This window comes from Cynocephalus volans, chromosome 4 (genome assembly GCF_027409185.1).
Source record: "Cynocephalus volans isolate mCynVol1 chromosome 4, mCynVol1.pri, whole genome shotgun sequence".
Classification (NCBI taxonomy): Eukaryota; Metazoa; Chordata; class Mammalia; order Dermoptera; family Cynocephalidae; genus Cynocephalus; species Cynocephalus volans.
Window position 1 is genome coordinate 159,156,528 of NC_084463.1, and position 19,026 is coordinate 159,175,553.

The following is a 19,026-nucleotide window of genomic DNA, read 5'->3' on the forward strand; positions in this document are numbered from 1 at the left end:
TGGTTCTTTGATATTAAATACCTAACTTTTGCTCTTGAACAAAACACCCCATTCTATTTTAAAGGTTCCCAATGAAAATCCACTGAAATCCATCCTGTCAGGAAGTAAATAGCAAATTCTGACACTATATCTGTCTAAATGTAACATCATCAAGGTCAGTGTTAACACATCAGCCTTCCCCATACCTTATAGAAGCTTTTGGCATTTGGAACAACACAATACAAATTATAGGTGGACTTTAGGATTAGTCACAGCTTAGAAAGCAGCTTCTCTTATTTCCTTCTCAAGTATCCAGGGTCATCAAAACAGTGGATATTCGACATGCTAGTATTGATAATACTGATTCCAACCTGCCTTCGGCCATCTCTGAATTGAGTCATGTCATATGACCAGAGGTTGAGCCTTCCTTGTGGTTTTCTAGAAGTAGGTGACATATAGACATGTTTGAGTGCCTAAGGCCACTGGTTTTGGGATCAGAATGACCTGGCTTTGAATTTTGGCTCTGATGCTCACTAACTGTACGAGCTTGGGTGATTACTTAACTTCTCTGAACCCATTTCCTCATCTGTGAAATGATTCGAATACCCATGAGTTGTTGCAGGTTAAACGAGATGTGTTTGGCAACGATGACTGATACATGGTTAGTGCTCAAAAACTGGTAATCATCATATTCATTCTGGAAAAGCAAAACAAAGTCATAAATATTCAAGATACTCAAGTATTTTATGAAGTACAAAAATAGCAAAATTGTCTTCTGCAATGACATCCACCATGACTCAGTTCCAAAGCTTTTCAAAAATAGGGCATTTGTTCTGTGCTTGGTAATAATGCTACGTAAGACACATTCCTGTCGTACAGAGACTCACAGTCCTGTGGAGTAAACAGCCAAGTAAATATCACTCACTGTGACTTTACTGGGACACGGTTCAGCCTTCTACCAACTATGTGCAGGATCAGTGTTTAAGCAACACGAAAGGGACAGACTGGAATACTGCATCCCTGGGCATCATTTAAATATCTGTACCTTACTTTTCTTGTGTATAAAAAGGGGTAATGACTTGGTTTTCGTTTATGAAAAGAAAATAGTCAACCCCACTTCACAGGGTGTTATAAAGTTGAATATTAGGCCTTCAATGTGGTAATGTAGAAAATGCTTAAGAGCTTGTCAGCTGCTTCACTATTGGTATTTCTACCAACAATACGGCTGTCTAATGCTTCAAAAAAACACTAGAAAAGATCACTAGAAGGAAAGGAAGCAATGTGCATAATCATGTATAGCATGCTATCATTTGTGTTAAAAAGGATTTGTGAATAAGGATATAGATTTGCCATATTCACCTTTGCTTGCATTTGTCACAAGGAGATCCTCCCAGTGGTTACTTATGTGTGTATAGAGGGCTGAAGGGAGTTAGTGATAAAAGAAAATTTTACAGTATATATACTTTTGACTATTTATGTACATATGTAAGTGAATAACCTGTAAATGTGTTCAAAAACTTTTAAAATTAAAATATATAATTTTTTTTCCAAAAGTCAAGAAAAATAAGGTAATGAGATGGCTTAGAAGCTGAGGTGGGAAATTATCTTTGTAAATACCAGTCCTACAAAGACAGGGACAGAGAAGAAGACACCTAGCACAGTGCCTCAGCAGTAAAAGTTGCTCAATGGAACTCCTGAGAAATGGCCACATTCCGGTGACCACCTAAAAAATTCCCATCTGAGCCATTCCTTGCCCCAAAACTTTCACTGAATCCCCATTAACCTTAAGACAAGGCCTCAGTTCTTTAGTGCAGTACTACTGCTTCTCCACACTCTGGTCCCAACATGTCTTCCCCATTTCTTTTGTTTTGTTTTGGACAGCTGGATGCTACAGGTACCAAACTATGGACCCTGGTGTTATCAGCACCACACTCTAACCAACTGAGCTAACTGACTAGGCCTCTTCTGCATTTTATATCTTGTTCCCTTATCTACCCTTTTGTCCCAATTGAAGTCCTCAGCTCCAGCCAACCTGGTCTAACCAACACCCAAAACAACTTATGCACAGTCACACACTCTGAGCTTCCAGCCACCACATATGGCTGTGTAGTCTGTGTGTTGCACCAAGGCAGAGGGGTCAAGAGGAGATCAAATCTAGGCCACATTCTGCTAGACAAGTCAGCATGGAACTGTATCATGGGCTGGGCTAGGAGAAAGAGGTACTTTTTTTGTGATTTGTCTGCCCAGAGGGGTGCCTTTTAGTATAAATGCACAAAAGCAATTCCTGTGTTTGCTTCACACCAACCTTCTCTGCCTTTAATGACCTCCTTACAACTCCAAACTACTATCCAACTTTGAGCTTCTTCATAAAACCTCCCCAAGCCACTGTAACTCCATACTGATTCCCTCCCCTATTTTAAATTGTGAATTTATGCAATTCTCTTGCCACCTAATCAAAGCACTATGGTTTTATGTTGTTCGGGGTTGTTTTTGATTGCTATTTACTTTGTATTATTTAACTTTGTATGAGTATGTTCTATGTCCTAATTAGCTTGTAAGCTCATTGAAGAGAAGACAAACATATTTTTTGGGTCCCTCCATAGTTCTCAGGATAGTGTCATACACAGAGCAGGTAATCAATAAACATTCATGGAACAAACCATATATACAAATATGCAAACATCCCAAGCAAGAATTAGTCTCAGGCAAGTTGACTGGTGCCTCAGCAAGAGAAAATGGAAAGGAAAGACAATTTTAGGAATTGGACCTAGCACAAAGGCTTCTTCTGTAAAAAAATCTCTGAAGGGTCTGAAGAGACTACCAAGACCACCTGAGTGTCTTGATTTTTAGCTTCTTTTCTCTGCTTCTAGATATTGAGGAAATTGGCTTTTCCAGTTGAGGTCTCCAGATTCTAGAAAGTGCTGTCAACATTATGTATATACAACATTATTCATTTCCTTACACAGCATCTAATATAGATTTTTTTTTAACTTATGCATTTATCAGAATGGGGAGATAACTGGCTTATCAGATCAGTTTATATTTCCCTTTGCCATCTAAGGGACAATTTGCTGCATTATCAACTGATGCCATAAGTACCAGGGTAAGGTATTTGCCACAAAGTTATTTTGGAAAATATTTTGTGTGCCTTTTTCAGAATGTTGCCAATGGCCAGGAGGTTTTTTGTTTGTTTGGTTTGGTTTTTCCCTGTCTTGGCTTTACCTTACCTTAAAAATTGTCAAGGGCAGATGTAGTCCACAGCTTACATCTAGAAGATTTCCACCAGTCAGATCACTTTTCCGTTCCGTGGATGCTTGGCTGCCTACCTCCCTTTCATGAGGTTGCATCTTTATAGGATGTGCTAATCCTGCAATTGCCCTATGGGTCATTGATTGCCACTTTAGCAATAACAAAGCCTACAGCCTTGATTTTTATTATTTCCAGGATGCATTGGCCTTTTTAAAAGGATTGTGTATCTTTCAAATATTTTGAGGTAGGGAGAAGGCTTTGAATTTGACAGACCAACCCAGAAGAATCAAAAAATGAATAAAGCCCAATATAAGATGTCTCGTTTCAAATATATATTCTGCTAAGGACTCGTTTTAGGCTGTGAATAAAATTCAATTCTGTGTATTTTGTACCTTATTCTGAATTTTTAATACTTCACTTTAACATCCCCCATAATCACAACCAGGATGTTCTTAGCTCCTGATCTTCTTTCTTCATCAGCTCAGCTTTTTTTCCTCCATAATATGTCTTCTCTGAGAGCCTGTTCGGAGGAAAAGACAATCTTAAGACAGAAGGTGGTCTCCTCTTTGAGAACAGTAATGAGATAAGAATATGAAGCAGGTTCTGCGACTGCATTGCAATGTGATTGGAATGAGTAATAGTTTTTCATTCTGTATAGCATCTTTCCCCACCTACCAGTGAGGACCGTGCCATCTTTGCCTCATGGCAAAGATATTACGACACATCCACATAAATCCATAAAACTCTGCAGAGTGGGCCTATTCTACACTGTGGTTTTTCACTTTTCATTGGCGTCAGCAGCAGGAACGCATCATATAAAAGACACAGGCTCTAGAATGTATGGGAAAGATAGTTTCTAGCTAATGGAAGCACAAAGAAACTTATATCGTTAAAATACATAATCTACTAAGCCTTAAACATTCACAAAAAGAGATGAAGAAATACTGCCCAGCAGTCCCCAGCTCTTCGGCCGCACTGGTGGGCGGAACTTGGCGCTTGATCACGCCCCGTGCGTCTGGTCCCGAGGGGCGCGCCCCACCCCGGCCGCGCACTGGGCCGGTTTGGCCCCTCCTTCCCTGCGGGGACAGTTCTTGCGCCTGCGTCGTGGTCGCGGCGCGCCTCTCCGCGGCTGCCGGCCGCCCCCGCCCCCCGCTGGAGGGACCCGGGTGCGCATGCGCGCGGACGCTCCCGCCCTCTAGCCTTGCTGGGCTGAGTCAGTCAGTCTGTCGGAGTCTGTCCTCGCAGCAGGCGGAGTGAAGGGACATCTGAGAGCCAGCTGTCCGATTATTGTTTCCCCTCCCTCTCTCCCGCCCCACATTTCTCTTCACTCTTCTCCCACCTTTGCTCGCGTAGCCATGGCGGAGCCGTCGGCGGCCACTCAGTCCCCGTCTGTCTCCTCGTCGTCCTCTGGGGCCGAGCCGTCCGCGACCGGCGGCGGCGGGAGCCCGGGAGCCTGCCCCGCCCTGGGGGCGAAGAGCTGCGGCTCCTCCTGTGCGGGTGAGACGCGCGGGGGAGCCCCTGCCCTCGGGAGAGAGGGCGAGCGGGGTCCGCGGGCTGGGGCGGGGGGGAGGAGGGCGAATCACCCTCGAGTACAGATGGCTTCGGCCCCCGGGACGAGCGTTTGGAAAATGGGCAAAGGGGGAGGGGAGCGTAAGGTCGGGCAGGCGGTGAGGAAATAACGGGGTGTGAGGGAAACAGGTTGGGGGCGGGGAGAGAGTCTAGAGAGTGGGCGTTAACGCCGAGACCGGGCAGGTGGGGAAAAGCACGGGCTCCGGGGAAGGAGGGATGAACTGGAGAATCGCCCGATGAGACATGAGGAGCCGTGTTCCGGGAGACCAAAGAGCCCTCCGCTGAACCGGGTGACTGTGTGGAGGATTAGAGAGGTGGCGAGGACTGGGGCGGGTGGGTCGTGCGAGAAACGATTCATTACGGTTTTGAGGGGATAGTGGTGCAAGGGTTGCATTGCAGGTTTGCAGACAGGTGTTGACCTACTAGACATTCGTGATAGTATTCCACAAAATTATTTTTGGTTGTCCATGGGGAGGATGAGGAAGTTTAATGAAGCATTGTAGCTCGTTTCGTTACTGTTGTCGGCTAAACTGAATGCCCGAGTTTTCTGAAGCTCTGATGTAGAAAGAAGGAGGCGTGATGAGAATAGCGCAGGGAAGATTTGGAAGGGAGCTGCTGATGGTCCAAGATGGATCCGTGGCTGCATCTGCAACACAGCCTGCTCTTCACTGGCGCGGCGTGGGGGTGGGGACGTGCAGTCAGTCACTTTTATTCTAGAAAATAATAAATAGAGCCATGCCAAGCCTTCAACATGTTTTGAGTTGATGTTTCCTGTAGGCTTTTATTGATCGAAATATAACAAAAGGGGGTGTTTACTGCAGAAAGGGGGGAGGGGGAGAAAATTCAGACAAAGCAAGGGCTGGTTGAACCCCCTTCTCCCATCTCTGAAAGACTAGGAGGGAAGCTGCAGGCCGCCTTTAGTTTCCATTGTACGCACATCTGCCTGCTGGTGGGAGCTGGCTGGCAAGCTCCCCTTATGCAGAGATCTGCAGTGCAGATGCCTTCCTGAAGAAGAAAATGCACCATGGGCAGGTGATGATTCCTAAAGGAAGAATCTTTGGCGGGGAGAGAAATCCATTTTGTCAAAGGAAGAGCCAGAAGCTCGGGAGAGTACAGATAATTTTGCTCTCCAGTCATGTTAAAGGATTTTGAGAGGTTTTAAAATGCTTCATTGTCTCATTTTCATAAGCTTGGCTTGACCATTCCAAAGAACATAAAATTTCTGATCTGAGCTTTAAATATATTCTGTACGTATTTTTTAACAGTGGATTTGCACCTGAGAGCTTTGGAGCCCTATTGGATTTTCCAGTGTGGTTATGGCCATTTCAGTAGAAACGGTATCAGAGGGAGCTTCTGCAGATAAAGGAATGAGGCAGCAAATTTAGAAACCTTGTTCTCTTTAAACCACCAGCGTTTCTCCTCCAAATTTTTGTGTTCTGGGCTAAGGTCCAGATGAACAGCAGCTTCCTTATAACTTAGCAACTTGGTCTTTTGGCTTTAATCACTTGTCACTGCTTACTTTTTGGTTGGCCCTTTTGTGCTTACCTTTTGATTTTTCTTGATTTTCAGTTTTTGATTCAGACCTAAGTTTTAGGAATTGGCTCCTTGTGCTCAAGATGAGTAATGTTAAATGTTGAGGAGTCATTCTAGTTAGCAGGCATTAAAATTTAGTCCTAACATTTGTAGCCAAATGGTGAAATCATTTGAGAATCAACTTTTTTATTCCTTTAACGTGCATATGAAAGAATTGGATCCATTAGTAGACTAATTAAATAAGAGTATTTTGTTCCCAGACACACACACATACCACCACCACCAATGAATTGGCGATACAAATTTAATGATATAACATGTATTTCGGCTTGGTTTATGTTTCTATCGTTTAACCTTGTTAGAAATTATTTATTTATTTATTATTGGCTTTACCTTAGTTTTTGTACTCTTCTTTACCATAGTGGAAAAGACGCTGAAATTATATGTTTTGTTGAAAGTAGGAAATTTATATTCTTAAGTGGTGTTCCAAATACATAGGTTTGCATTACATTTTCCTAATAGAAGTATTAAATGCCTCAATTTTCATCCATCATTTCTTAGTAAAATTTTACTGCAGAATTTTTATCTCTTAGATCAGCTCTAGACACTTTATCACTATTGGTACTTAGAATGCTGTCTAATATATAGTAGTACTTGGTAAGTACTTATCGAATAAATCTTCGGATTTACAAGATGGAAAGGAATACCTGAAAAATAAACTAAATAGATACTCTGTCTTAAACTCTTGTCCATTGCAAATGTGCATTAGTATTGTCTAAAAAGCATTGATACAATTTTGATGGGCCCAATGCAAGATCCTTATTTGTTGGGTCACTACGTGAATATAAAAGTTTACCTTAAGATACTGCTATGTATAATCATCATTTCATTGCAGAAGTGTTTCCTCTTGCAGAATGTTTCCTTCATCTCACAGAGGGAATGTTTCAGGCTTCCGCACCATGAAAATAAGATGGAGTTTGTTATTCTGAAATGTAACTCCTTTAAAATGTAGATGCTAAAAAATCTACAAGCATTGCTGTCAGCCTTTAGCTTCACTTTCACCAAGCTTCTCTTGGTTTTAGAGATTCCCTGGTTTTAGTTAAAGAAGAGTGATTACTTGGTGTCCTGCAGAAAATAGTTTTGCCTTGACTTACCTGTCCAGTTATGAATTTTAGAAATATTAGTTCCTACATACAGATAGAGAATGAGTGAAGGCATACTCTGGCCTAGTACTAGTGCAGCCAGCAATGTAGCATGCTTAGAGGAGGAGGTCAGGGGCCAAGATGGCTTCCCAGATTTCTACCTTTGAATGGAACTGAAGACTTCAAAGGCAGAAATTTGAGGTTGAGGTCAAAGAAACTGAAGTATTTAGTGTTCTTTTCAGAACGATAGTTGCCTTTATTTGATATCACATATAGATACATGTTTATTTTCTGAACTTTAAAGTGCTTTAATAGTTTACTGTTTATATGATATTGAAATTCTGTAACTTGCTAGAGACTGCTGTTTATTGTTTTTATGAAAATTATAATGCCAAAATAAAGCCACATTTCATATATTTGTTCATGGAAATTAGCTCAGAGCTGAAAGAGCTTGGGCAATTAAAAAAAACAAAAGGTTTTGCTTTAAATATTTCTTTCCTCACTCGTGAGACTTACTTGTTTTGTGCACTTTTTACGGCCTCATTTTCATACTTTGTTCTGACAGGTCAATCGAATGTGATTATATGATTTGTATATTCTTTTCTTTCTTTTTTTTTTTTCTTTTTTAGCTGGGTGGCTGGTACAGGGATCGAACCCTGGACCTTGGTGTTATCAGCATCACACTCTAACCAACAGAGCTAATTGGCTAGCCCCATAACTTCTATTTTCAATTAACCCATAAATAGAAAGTAATCTGATCACCTGTTCAACACTGAAATTAGATTATCAGTGGCAGTATAACATAATGATAAACACACAGATTTGAGCCCCAGAGACACCTAGATTTTGATCCTGGCCCTGTCTCTGAATAATGTGACTATGAGCAAATCCTGAGCCTTAGTTTCCTTAACTTTAAAATGGGGGTGATAGTATCTACCTCTGAGTTGGTGCGAGAATATATACAGGCCTTAGTACAGCGCCTTGTCCATGGTAAATGCTTAGTGAATAATAGTACCATTAATGTTGAGGAATAAAATATAGATCAGCAATGTGAGCCGGACACATTTGCTTTGTGCCCTTAAATCTTGACCTCTATTGGGCCGAGCCCGTGGCGCACTCGGTAGAGTGCTGCGCTGGGAGCGCGGCGACGCTCCCGCCGCGGGTTCGGATCCTGTATAGGAATGACCGGTGCACTCACTGGCTGGGTGCCGGTCACGAAAAAAAATAATAATAATAAAGTAAAAAATAAAATGTTTAAAAAAAAAAAATCTTGACCTCTATTAAATAACAATACCTAATATTTGATACATCTACTTGCAGGTTACAAACTGCACATGGATACAAAATAGCAGTTAAATTACAAGTGAGATGTCACAATCTTCTTCACAATAAAAGAAGATTCCTATACCTTTTTCTTCCCGCAAATTTTGAGCCAGTTGTTTCAGTTTGTGACCCCTCACATTAATGTCCTAAAGCTGCCACCCCCTTCCACTCAGGTGGTCTGTTCAAGAGGTAGGGGGAGAAGCAAAGATGTTTCCTAGATGGCTGGGCATAACATCATTACTCTTAAATGTTTTCTGCAGCATTCTGTCCATAATACCTGTAGTTAGGTACATTATGAAGTGTATGTCAGTGTGGAAGCACAAATACAAGAGACAGCAAGAAGGGTCATGTCAGTATGGTCTACACCTGCCCACTAACTTGGATTGTTTTTATTCCCCAGGAATAAAAAGTTTATCTCATTGTGCTGTTTTCTTTTAGAGTCAAATTACAAGTAATTTAACCATTCTGATGAGATTAAACAACTATTCTACATATATTTAACAGGTGCACCTCTACCCTAAATTGACATCTCAGGGGTTTATTGAGTTGATGGTGAGAGCGTCACTATTTTTATTAGTATTTTAAAGATATCCTGAAAACTAAAATTGCTTTTATTGAATTCTGCTGTGAAGAAATTACATATTAGTCCTGATACAGGAGTCACCTGTCTAATCCTTTGCATTTTTACGCACTTGTATAATGAAGTTTGGTAGTAAGGAGTTGGTGATATGTCATTGAAGGGAAGAGGGAAAGTTAAGCTTTCCAGCTTTGAGCCCAAAGTTTGTTCTGTAGAAAGGCACTCCTCTTAAGCTGTAATCCGAGAATTTACCCTTTTCATAATTCTAAGCAGAATTACAAGGGCTCCAAATAAGTAGGTTTTGTTATATAAATGATTAAGTATGCATATTTGTTATGTGTGCTTAGCTTATAGTTGTGTTCAACTTTATTGTTAATGATGAATTTAGCTTCCTAGAGTATACTGACTTGTGAAAAAGTATATCAATTTCATAGTAAAACTTTTTAGATTAAAAACTACCAAGTTGTTCATATAATTAACTCATTCAGAAGTTGCCCAGAAAACTGACTTACCTTTTATTCTGTTCATTTTTAAGAGCTATTAACGCTGTTTTTTGTTTGTTTGTTTTTTGGCAGCTGGCTGGTTAATTCTAGCTATTTTGGATCATAGGTTATAGTATAAACTTTTTAAAATAAGTGTGTGTGCTAAGTTTCACTATAATCAGTATTGCTTTGTGATTGCATCATTGAAGTCTTTTGCAACATATCTGACTTACATAAGACATGTTACTCTGTGATATTGCAACTACAGAGATAATTTCTTTAAATACTGTATAGGGTTTGTATTTCCATTTTACCTTCTGGTAATGGATTAATTATCAGCAGGCATCCCACACTTCTGATCATTTTTTAAATTTCAAAGAACTGCTTTTACCTGTTTTCTGCAATCAAGTGACATCATCATAACCTAACCAGGAGAGGGACTTGTAAACTTTTTGACATTTTTCTAATTGGCAGCTTGCCCTTTAGAATATGAGGGTACTTCAAAAAGTTCATGGAAAAATAGAATTAAAAGATAATTCAAATCTTTTCATGACCTTTAGAAGTACCCCTCTATATGGAAGGGTATCCTGGAAAATTTTTAGCAAAACTAATACAGAGCCCCTTTTTTCCTGTTACTTGAAATATTTCAGCAGTGAGCATTGTCTTTATTACTTGATTTTTATGGTGTCTTACATTTGTGTATTGCTTTATGGTTTTAAGTTGTGCCTATACATTAACTTAATTCAACAACTGCTTGAGTTTACATTAAAGCTCTTTCCTAGGTGGGTGATAGAAAGGTAAATAAAACACAGACCACCTCTCTAGACTAGGCTGTATTCAATAGGAGAAAGACTAGTATGAGTATTATGTTTATCTGTGAGGTAGTCAGGTAATGGTATTAACCCCATATTACAGATGGGGACTGAGGCTCATAGAGATTAATGCCCAAAGACTTGTGGCTGAGAAGTTGAGGATGGGGATAGAACTAAGGGATTAAGGACCCAATTCAGTTCTTCAAATATACACACTGCCCTCTCTTTAAAATCTGAAGCAGCATGTGATAAAAGTGGTTCAGTCACCATCTTGAATTCAGTGATCAGTTTAATTTAAAAACCTTAATTTCTGTTTCCATGGTTCCTAAGCCAGGTGCCTTTTTGCTCCACTGCTCTACAGAAACTTCTGTGATCACATTTACCAGTTATTTTCCACGTTGTTAAATCTAGTGGTCACTCCTCAGTCCTCCTTATTACATGTCCTCTCAGCAGCTTTTGGCGTAATCGATCACTCCCTCCTTGAAATGCTTTGTCTTCCATGACACTACACACTGTCTTACAGCTGCTCCTCCTCTGCCTCCTTTGCTAGTTTTTTTTTTAATTGTAATATAATTCATATAACATAAAATCCACCATTTTAAAGTGTTTTTTAGTATTTGCACAAGGTTGTGCATCTGTCACCACTATCTGATTCCACCCCGAAAAGAAACCCCATATCTGTTAGCAGTCACTCCGCATTTCTCCCTCCTGCCATCCCCTGGCAATCACTTATCTACTTTCTGACTCTTATTCTTGAGATTTCGTATTTCATATTGCTAATTCTTTTTTATCTTCTCAACTTCTAAGCGTTAGAATGCTCCAGGACTCACTTCACAGACCTTTTCCCTGTCTTTACTCATTGATCTCATTTATGACATCCAGTCTTGTGGTTTAAAATCTCATCTATAAATTGATAGCTTTCAAATCTTTATCTTCAGCCTCCATGTCTAATAGGCATCTCAAAGTTACTATGTCTCAACCTGAGTTCTTGATTTTTCCTTTTAAATCTGTTCTTCTCACAGTGTTCTCCATCATAGTAAATGGCCATTCTGTCCTGTCCATCTTTTGCCCAAATCAAAAAGCTTGGAGTTATCCTTAACTCCTCTCTGCCTCTCATATAATCACCAGCAAATGCTACTGATTCTACCTTCAGAATATATCCAGAGCCTAACCAATTCTGTCCACCTACATTGCTACCACCCTGGTCCAGGCTACCGTTAAAACCCTCCTGGGCTATAGCAGTTGCCTCCTAACTGGACTTCCTGCTTTCTCCCTTGCCTGTCCTCCATAAAGCAGCTGGTATAAGCCTGTGGAAAATGTAAGTCAGATCGTGTCACTCATGGGCAAAATGCTCCAGTGGCTTTCTCAGAATAAATGCCAAAATCCTTAGAAGGCTTATTATATTCTATATATATGGTTCCAACCTCCGTCTTGCTCACCCAGGTTCTGCCATAGTGGCCTTTTTGTTTTTCACACCAGAAATATCCCCTTACCTCAAGGTCTTATTTGCTGTTCACTCTGCCTGGAATGCTCTTCTCTCATTGCAATGGATTGAATGTTTATGTACCTCCAAAATTCATATGTTGAAACCTAATCCTAAAGGTGATGGTATTAGAAGGTGAGGCCTTTGGGAGGTGATTAGGTCATGAGGACGGAGCCCTCTTGGTTGGGATTAGTGCCCTTATAAAAGAGACCCCAGAGAGCTTCCTCACCTCTTCCACCATGTGAGAACGCAGCCTGTCTATGAACCAGGGAGAGAGCCCTCACCAGACACTGAACACCCTGCTAGTGTCTTGGTCTTGGGCTTCCCAGCCTCCAGAACTGTGAGAAATAAATTTCTGTTGCTTAACAAGCTGCTACCCAGTTTATGACATTTTGTTACAGCAACTGAAACAACTAAGACACCCATATATCCATGCAGTTTACTCTCTCACCTCCTTTAGGTCTTTGCCTGGCTGCTCTATCTAAATAGCACAGGGGAAGAAGAAAAGAAAAAAAAACCTTTGCAGACTTCCCCTGCTATACTTCTCTTTTCTTTTCTTTTTTTTTTTTTTAAAAGATGACCGGTAAGGGGATCCTAACCCTTGACTTGGTGTTGTCAGCACCACGCTCTCCCAAGTGAGCTAACCGGCCGTCCCTATATAGGGATCCGAACCCGTGGCCTTGATGTTATCATCACCACACTCTCCCAAGTGAGCCACAGGCCAGCCCTCCCCTGCTGTATTCTTCTTACCACTTGTTCTATTATCTTACTGTATTGATTTATTACTTTTGTTTATTGTCTGTCTTCCCCACTAGAATTTGTAAGTTCCATCAGAATAGCAATTTTTCTTGTTGTATTCACTATTCTAATGCATGAATAGTACCTGACACAAAGTAGGCCCTCAAATATTTTTGAGTGAGTGACAGAAGAGACCTTACTGGTTTTGTCCAGCAACTAAAACAAATCTTTGGCTCATAATAGGTGTTCAATAAATATTTATGGGATGAATGGAAAAACTCTCCAGAAAAACGTGCATATAAACAAAGTATTGCATAAACTTTCACAGGGTTCATGAACTGCTATGCAATCCATTTTTAAACCGCAGATTAAGAATATTTGGTTTTTACAAGTTGAATTATAAACTTTGCAAAAAAATCTTATAATTTATAATTTCCATAAGACCTCTAATGGAAATTGATTTATCCATTTAGGTGCTAAGAGTTTTCATGTGAGCCCATAAAACCATATCTGTAATAAATGTATCTTATATTTAAGGTTGGCTTCTATTATTACTTCTGGAGTCTAGGTATTTTCTACTATAGACTTTAATCCAGAAAAACATCTTTTCATAACTACTTGAATGTCACATTTTGGCATATTAGAGACTCACTTCTAATAAGGGCTCAATGGTAGGTTGGTCTAATATGTCAGGATTTTATTTTATTTTATTTTATTTTATTTATTTATTTTATTTTATTTATTTTTTTTTGGGGGGGTCCTTTTTTGTGACCGCGCTCAGCCAGTGAGCCAACCGGCCATCCCTATATAGGATCCGAACCCGCGGCGTGAGCGCCACTGCGCTCCCAGCGCCGCACTTTCCCGAGTGAGCCACAGGGTCGGCCCATCAGGATTTTAAAATATGTTTAATTTCTGTCTTATTCCTAACAAAATATGAGATTTTGATTTGATACATCTTGAACACATTTGGAGAAGGGCAACACATTCCTAGAAATAAATGTAATGGTATTTTAAAGTCTGGGGTATTAAAATATTTATAACCAGTTTCCTATTTACACAGTTCATTTTGTTTATATCTTTTACAGTGAGAGTTCTACTTGTTCTTCCTGTTAGATTGCCTGTACATTTACTCCAAATAAATGATACAAAGAAAGCTTTCCAACTCTTTCTGGTGTTTTAACAAAAGAATGGTTATCTTGTAATGAACACCATTTTGACTTATGCTAGAGGGAACTACTGCTTTAGTCACTACTATGTTAGTAGGACTAATGTCCAGTCACAACTCACAGTCTAGTTTTGAAATAACAAGCTAAATTTTAAAATCTCTTATAGTTTGGTTTTCACCAAGCAAAGCCTCTATAATGTTTTTATGAAGGCTCTGTAATGTTCAGGCCTCCATATTCCATGAGTTCTACTATGTGCTGGCCATCATACTCTGTGACTTATGAAAGATACAGGGATATGTAAGGTTGTCCTTAACCCTAAGGTGCTTCCAATCAAGTCGTAATTTATTTTCAACAACAACAAAAATTGAATTTATTTAATTAGATATTAAATCTTATCTGGGTTTATTGGCTCTAGAAAACTAAAACATTACTAATTGGCCTAATTTTCCAGTAGTTATGTTAGCTGTAAATAAATAAATAAAATTCAACCTGCCAGCTTATGTAGGTTATAACCCCCTCAAGGAGGTGCAACTTAACTCCTCCACCTCTTAAGTGTGGGATGTGCTTAGTGACTTGCTTCCCAAGAGTAGTATGATATGGAAGGGTGGGGAGAAGTACTACCTGAGACGGGAATGCAGGCCAACATTGTCAGTGCTAAGTCATATGATATGATGAGCATCGCCCTTCACCTCAGTGGTCTCCTTCCCTAGAACCCATTCACTCCAGTCTGACTGTGAGAAAAAAACATCAGACAAACCCAAATCAAGGGACATTCTGCAGAAGATCTGACCAGAACTCCTCAAAACTGTCAAGATACCAAAAGCCAGGAAAGTCTGAGAAGCTGTCATAGTCCAGAAGAGAGCTAAGGAGACATAATGGCAGAATGTGATGCAGTATTCTAGATGGGATCTTGGAACATAAAAGGGGCATCAGGAAAAATTGAAGTATGGGGTTTAGTTAATAATTATGTATCAATACTGGTTCATTAGTTGTGACACATAGTATCATACTAATGTAAAATATTTGTTTTTTTGTGGCTGGTGGGTATGGGGATCTGAGCCCTTGATCTTCGTGCTAATGTAGCGTGTTAATGAGGAAAATTGAGTGCTGGATATATAGCAACACTCTGTACTCGATCTTTGCATTTTTTTCTGTACATCTAAAATTATTCTAAAATAAAAAGTTCTTTAAAAAAGAAAGCCTTATCATGAAATAGAAATTGAGAGAGGAAAGAAGGTCTCCTCTCACCATTTCTGTCTCGGTAATATAGTATAGTCCTAGTCAGCACAAAAGGTAAGAAAACGTAATAAATAGCATAAAGTTTGCGGGGGAGGGGAATCAATTTGCCTTTCCCTGAAGTTATGTTGGGGGTGTGTGGGGGGGGGCATGTATTAACTTAGTATTGCAGCTTCTACTGAGATGATGAGTTGGCATCAAGAATTGTGGTTGTGAGAGAGGAAAGATTATCAATTTTTTTGTGGCCTAGCTATAAAGCAGAAAGGAAAGTTGTAAATGATAAAAATAATTTGTCTTAATAGTGGGGGAGGCGCATCTGGCCAATATAAGGATTGAAACCTGGATCAAATCCTGAAATGAATGCTGAACATTGGTGTTATTAGCACCATGCTCTAACCAACTGAGAAACCAGCCAGCCCTGTCTTAATATTAAATAGAATATTAATATTAGAAAAGATATTAAAAGAGCTAATCAACTTCTAACTTTTATTATTAGTTTTTTTAAAAATTTCAAACGCTTTTCCTTATGTATTGGAAGATGCTTCAATAATCTAAGGAAGGTTTGGCATTAAATATAGAAGTCATTCTACAAAGTTGTTCTGGAAAATAACTTCCTTCTGTCCAAAAATATGGCCTGTATTCTGCTGATGTTGAAGGACAGTTATCACCAAATGAACAATTCATTGAAAGAGTATTTTTACTGGGGGTTAAACAATTCAAATGATTAGATTTATGCGGTGTATTTTTCCCCTAATCTAAATCGAAATCAAAACTTGAACTTCACATCCAATACATCTAGTACAGGCTTGAAAAACTGCAATGGTGTGCCTTGAAAACCTTCAGTGGTGTGCCTTTTTGCTATTTTTCCTCCTTGTTTTTCCACTCTTCACCAACTCAATATGCTGCTTGAGAGGAGAGTGGAGAGGTAAAGGGGTACAGGGTCTTATATTATGATGGAGTTTTAAAATATAAATGTGACTAGTAAATTTTCAACTGTGTAGCACATACATTTCAGACCAGCAATATAAGGACAGGTGATCTGATTGATAGCGTGATATAGAAGGAAAGGCACAGGCTTTGAGGAAAAGCTTGGATTTAAATCTTGATTCTGATACTTAAAAGCTTCAATTTTCTTATCGGTAAAATGGGGGTTATTACTACCTTTCCACACATTGTAAGGGTTTAATTTAATATGTATATAAAGTACATAGTGTCTATCACACATATTCAGTACTCAATAAGTAAATGGAAGCCCTGTTTTTAAAGAGGTAGACCTTTTTTTTTGTAGTTTTAAGTTTGTTGCAGCTTAAAGTATTATGAGGATTGAAAATCCAGAGGTGTGAAGACTAATAAGATTATTTATTTGCTAAACAGTTTTATTGAAAGATCTGCTAGAGATTCCCATCTTTTTTTCTTTTTTCTTTTTTTTTTTTTTTTTTTTGAAAGATGACCGGTAAGGGGATCTTAACCCTTGACTTGATATTGTCAGCACCACATTCTCCCAAGTGAGCTAACCGGCCAGCCCCTAGAGAGGTTCCCATCTTAGGTGTCCTTTTTCCCCACTAAGATAGCTAACCCTTTCCCCCTAGGTGGGGAGAATAGGTATGTGTTTGGAATTATAAGAGAAATGTTTGTTCATAATAGAAAATTAGGGGAAAAAAATAAAGAAAATTTAAAATCACTGAGTACTACCACCCAGTTAACATTTTCACTTATATTCTTTCATTTTATGACCAAAAAAGGTCTGTTTTGAAATAAATAACATTTTCATTATTTTTTTAAAAAATCAAACACAGATAAAAAAATTTAAAACACAGCAAATTAAAAGAAAATTTTAAATTCTCAGACTCCCTCTACCTAGAGTATCATTATCCTTTTATCTTCATATTTGTATATGTATTTTTACCAGAAAAGGATCACACTATTTAAATTACTTTTGTAATTTTTTTATTCAATATACGTTGAACAGCTTTTAGTATTAATAAATTCTCATCTACTACATAATTTTTAATGAATGATATCCCATTATATGGATATACCAAAACTTATTTAACCAGCCTGTAATTGTCAGACCTTTATTAACTTTCCTTTTAAAAAAAACAATACTATTATAAAGAATATTGTGATCAACAATCTTATAACCACATAGTTATACAGATGACTGGTTATTTATTGGAATGAGATTTTTCAACAGGTTCACTCGTGCAATTTTTTTTAGCCCCTATCTTCTAGCAACTTCCTGGGCTTTCTTCTAGCAAATATTGTTTCTTTTTTATGTATCTTCAGACTTTTTCTTTCTATTGGTTCCTTCCTTTTTTTCTATGAATATGCTCCAGTCATTTTCATTCCTAAAAAGCATTCTCTTCCTCTGCTTTTCCTGTAGCTGCTGCTCAGTTTCTAGTTCTTTCCTTTATCACCCATATTTTCCATACTCCTTGTTATCAGTATTTTTTAAACTTCCATTCACTACTCAGTCTTCACTATCTGTCCCTTCTCTACCACTCTGAACTATAGAATCATCAATGCTAAATTGCCTGATTACTTAATTCCTATGACTCTTTTCATGGTCTTAACTTGACCGTTCACTGACTTTGACTCTATTAACCATTTAGGCATTCTCAAAGTGACACCATTTTTCTCCTGTATTGACTCCTTTCTGTTGTCTTCACTGCTTCTTTCTTGCTCCCCTTTAAATATTGGTATATTTCAAGATTCCTTTATTAAAGTTTTCTGATTCTCCCTGGAGGAATTCATTCACTCTGGTGGTATCAATTCTCATCCAGGTGCTAACTCCCAAATATTTATCTACAGCCTTCACCTATCTCCTGAGCCTGTCCCTATTTGTTGAACTGCCTGTTAAACAGTTTCCACTTAGATACGCCTTAGACAACTTATTTTTTATTGAAAGTTAATAATATAAGGAATTATATTCACAACCAATGGCACTTTATTTAGTCCTGCAGTCATCTTTGACTTTTATTTCCCTAGTGTTCAACATCCAGTCAAATGATTCCAAGTTCTGTCCATTATGTCTTGTCAAATCTATCCCCTCATTCCCATCCTCACTGCCCTCCTCTCTTGCCAGGATTATGCAATAGCTTTTCAATTTAAGTCCATGCTCTACTCTTCTGCCAGAGTTCATTCTAAAACACATGATATTGTCACTTCCTTACCTGAAAACTGTCAGTGATTCCTTATCACACAAAGGATATAATCCAGATTTCATTTCATGACAGTAAAGCCATCTGGAATCTGGCCAGTTGTTCCTTCTCTCCAAAATGTCTTCTCCTTTGCTTGTTTACCTGATGGAAATCCTTTAAGATCAAGCTTACCATTTCTTCTGAAACATTTTTAATTTACCCTAATGGCTGTCTCTGCTGCATTCCCATAACTCATAAAGTTTTACTTGTTTTTCTTTTTCGGCTACTTGTGGGCATTGTATTACTAGTGCTAACAGTGCCTGAACCTAGCTACTTGAAGAAAAAGATTTCATTAATAGCATTTAAGAATTAAGATCACCATTCTGGGGTTCAGTTCTCTGTAGTATAAATATGGAATATGAATACAGTGTGGTTTTGTAAGTTAGAAACCTCATGCAATATTATTGCAAACTATCACTGGTTATCTCTGTTCTGAATCAGAACAGACTGTGCATAAAATTTTGCATGTTGAAATTTTCCATTAGGAGGGGGTGTTAGAGGAAGGTAAAAAGGCAGACAGCTGGCAAGTTCATAGAA

At 38.8% G+C, this 19,026-nt stretch overlaps 1 protein-coding gene across 2 annotated transcripts in view; it reads left to right on the forward strand.

Moving 5' to 3' along the window:
- Positions 1 to 4,429: 4,429 nt before the first annotated feature.
- RTN3 (reticulon 3) overlaps positions 4,430 to 19,026 on the forward strand; it is a 56,654-nt gene continuing 42,057 nt past the window's right edge. For both annotated transcript variants that reach the window (XM_063093525.1, XM_063093526.1), the window contains exon 1: positions 4,430 to 4,725. In XM_063093525.1, coding sequence (XP_062949595.1) covers positions 4,584 to 4,725 — 142 coding nt within the window. In that variant the 5' untranslated portion in view covers positions 4,430 to 4,583. The remainder of the gene's footprint in view (positions 4,726 to 19,026) is intronic.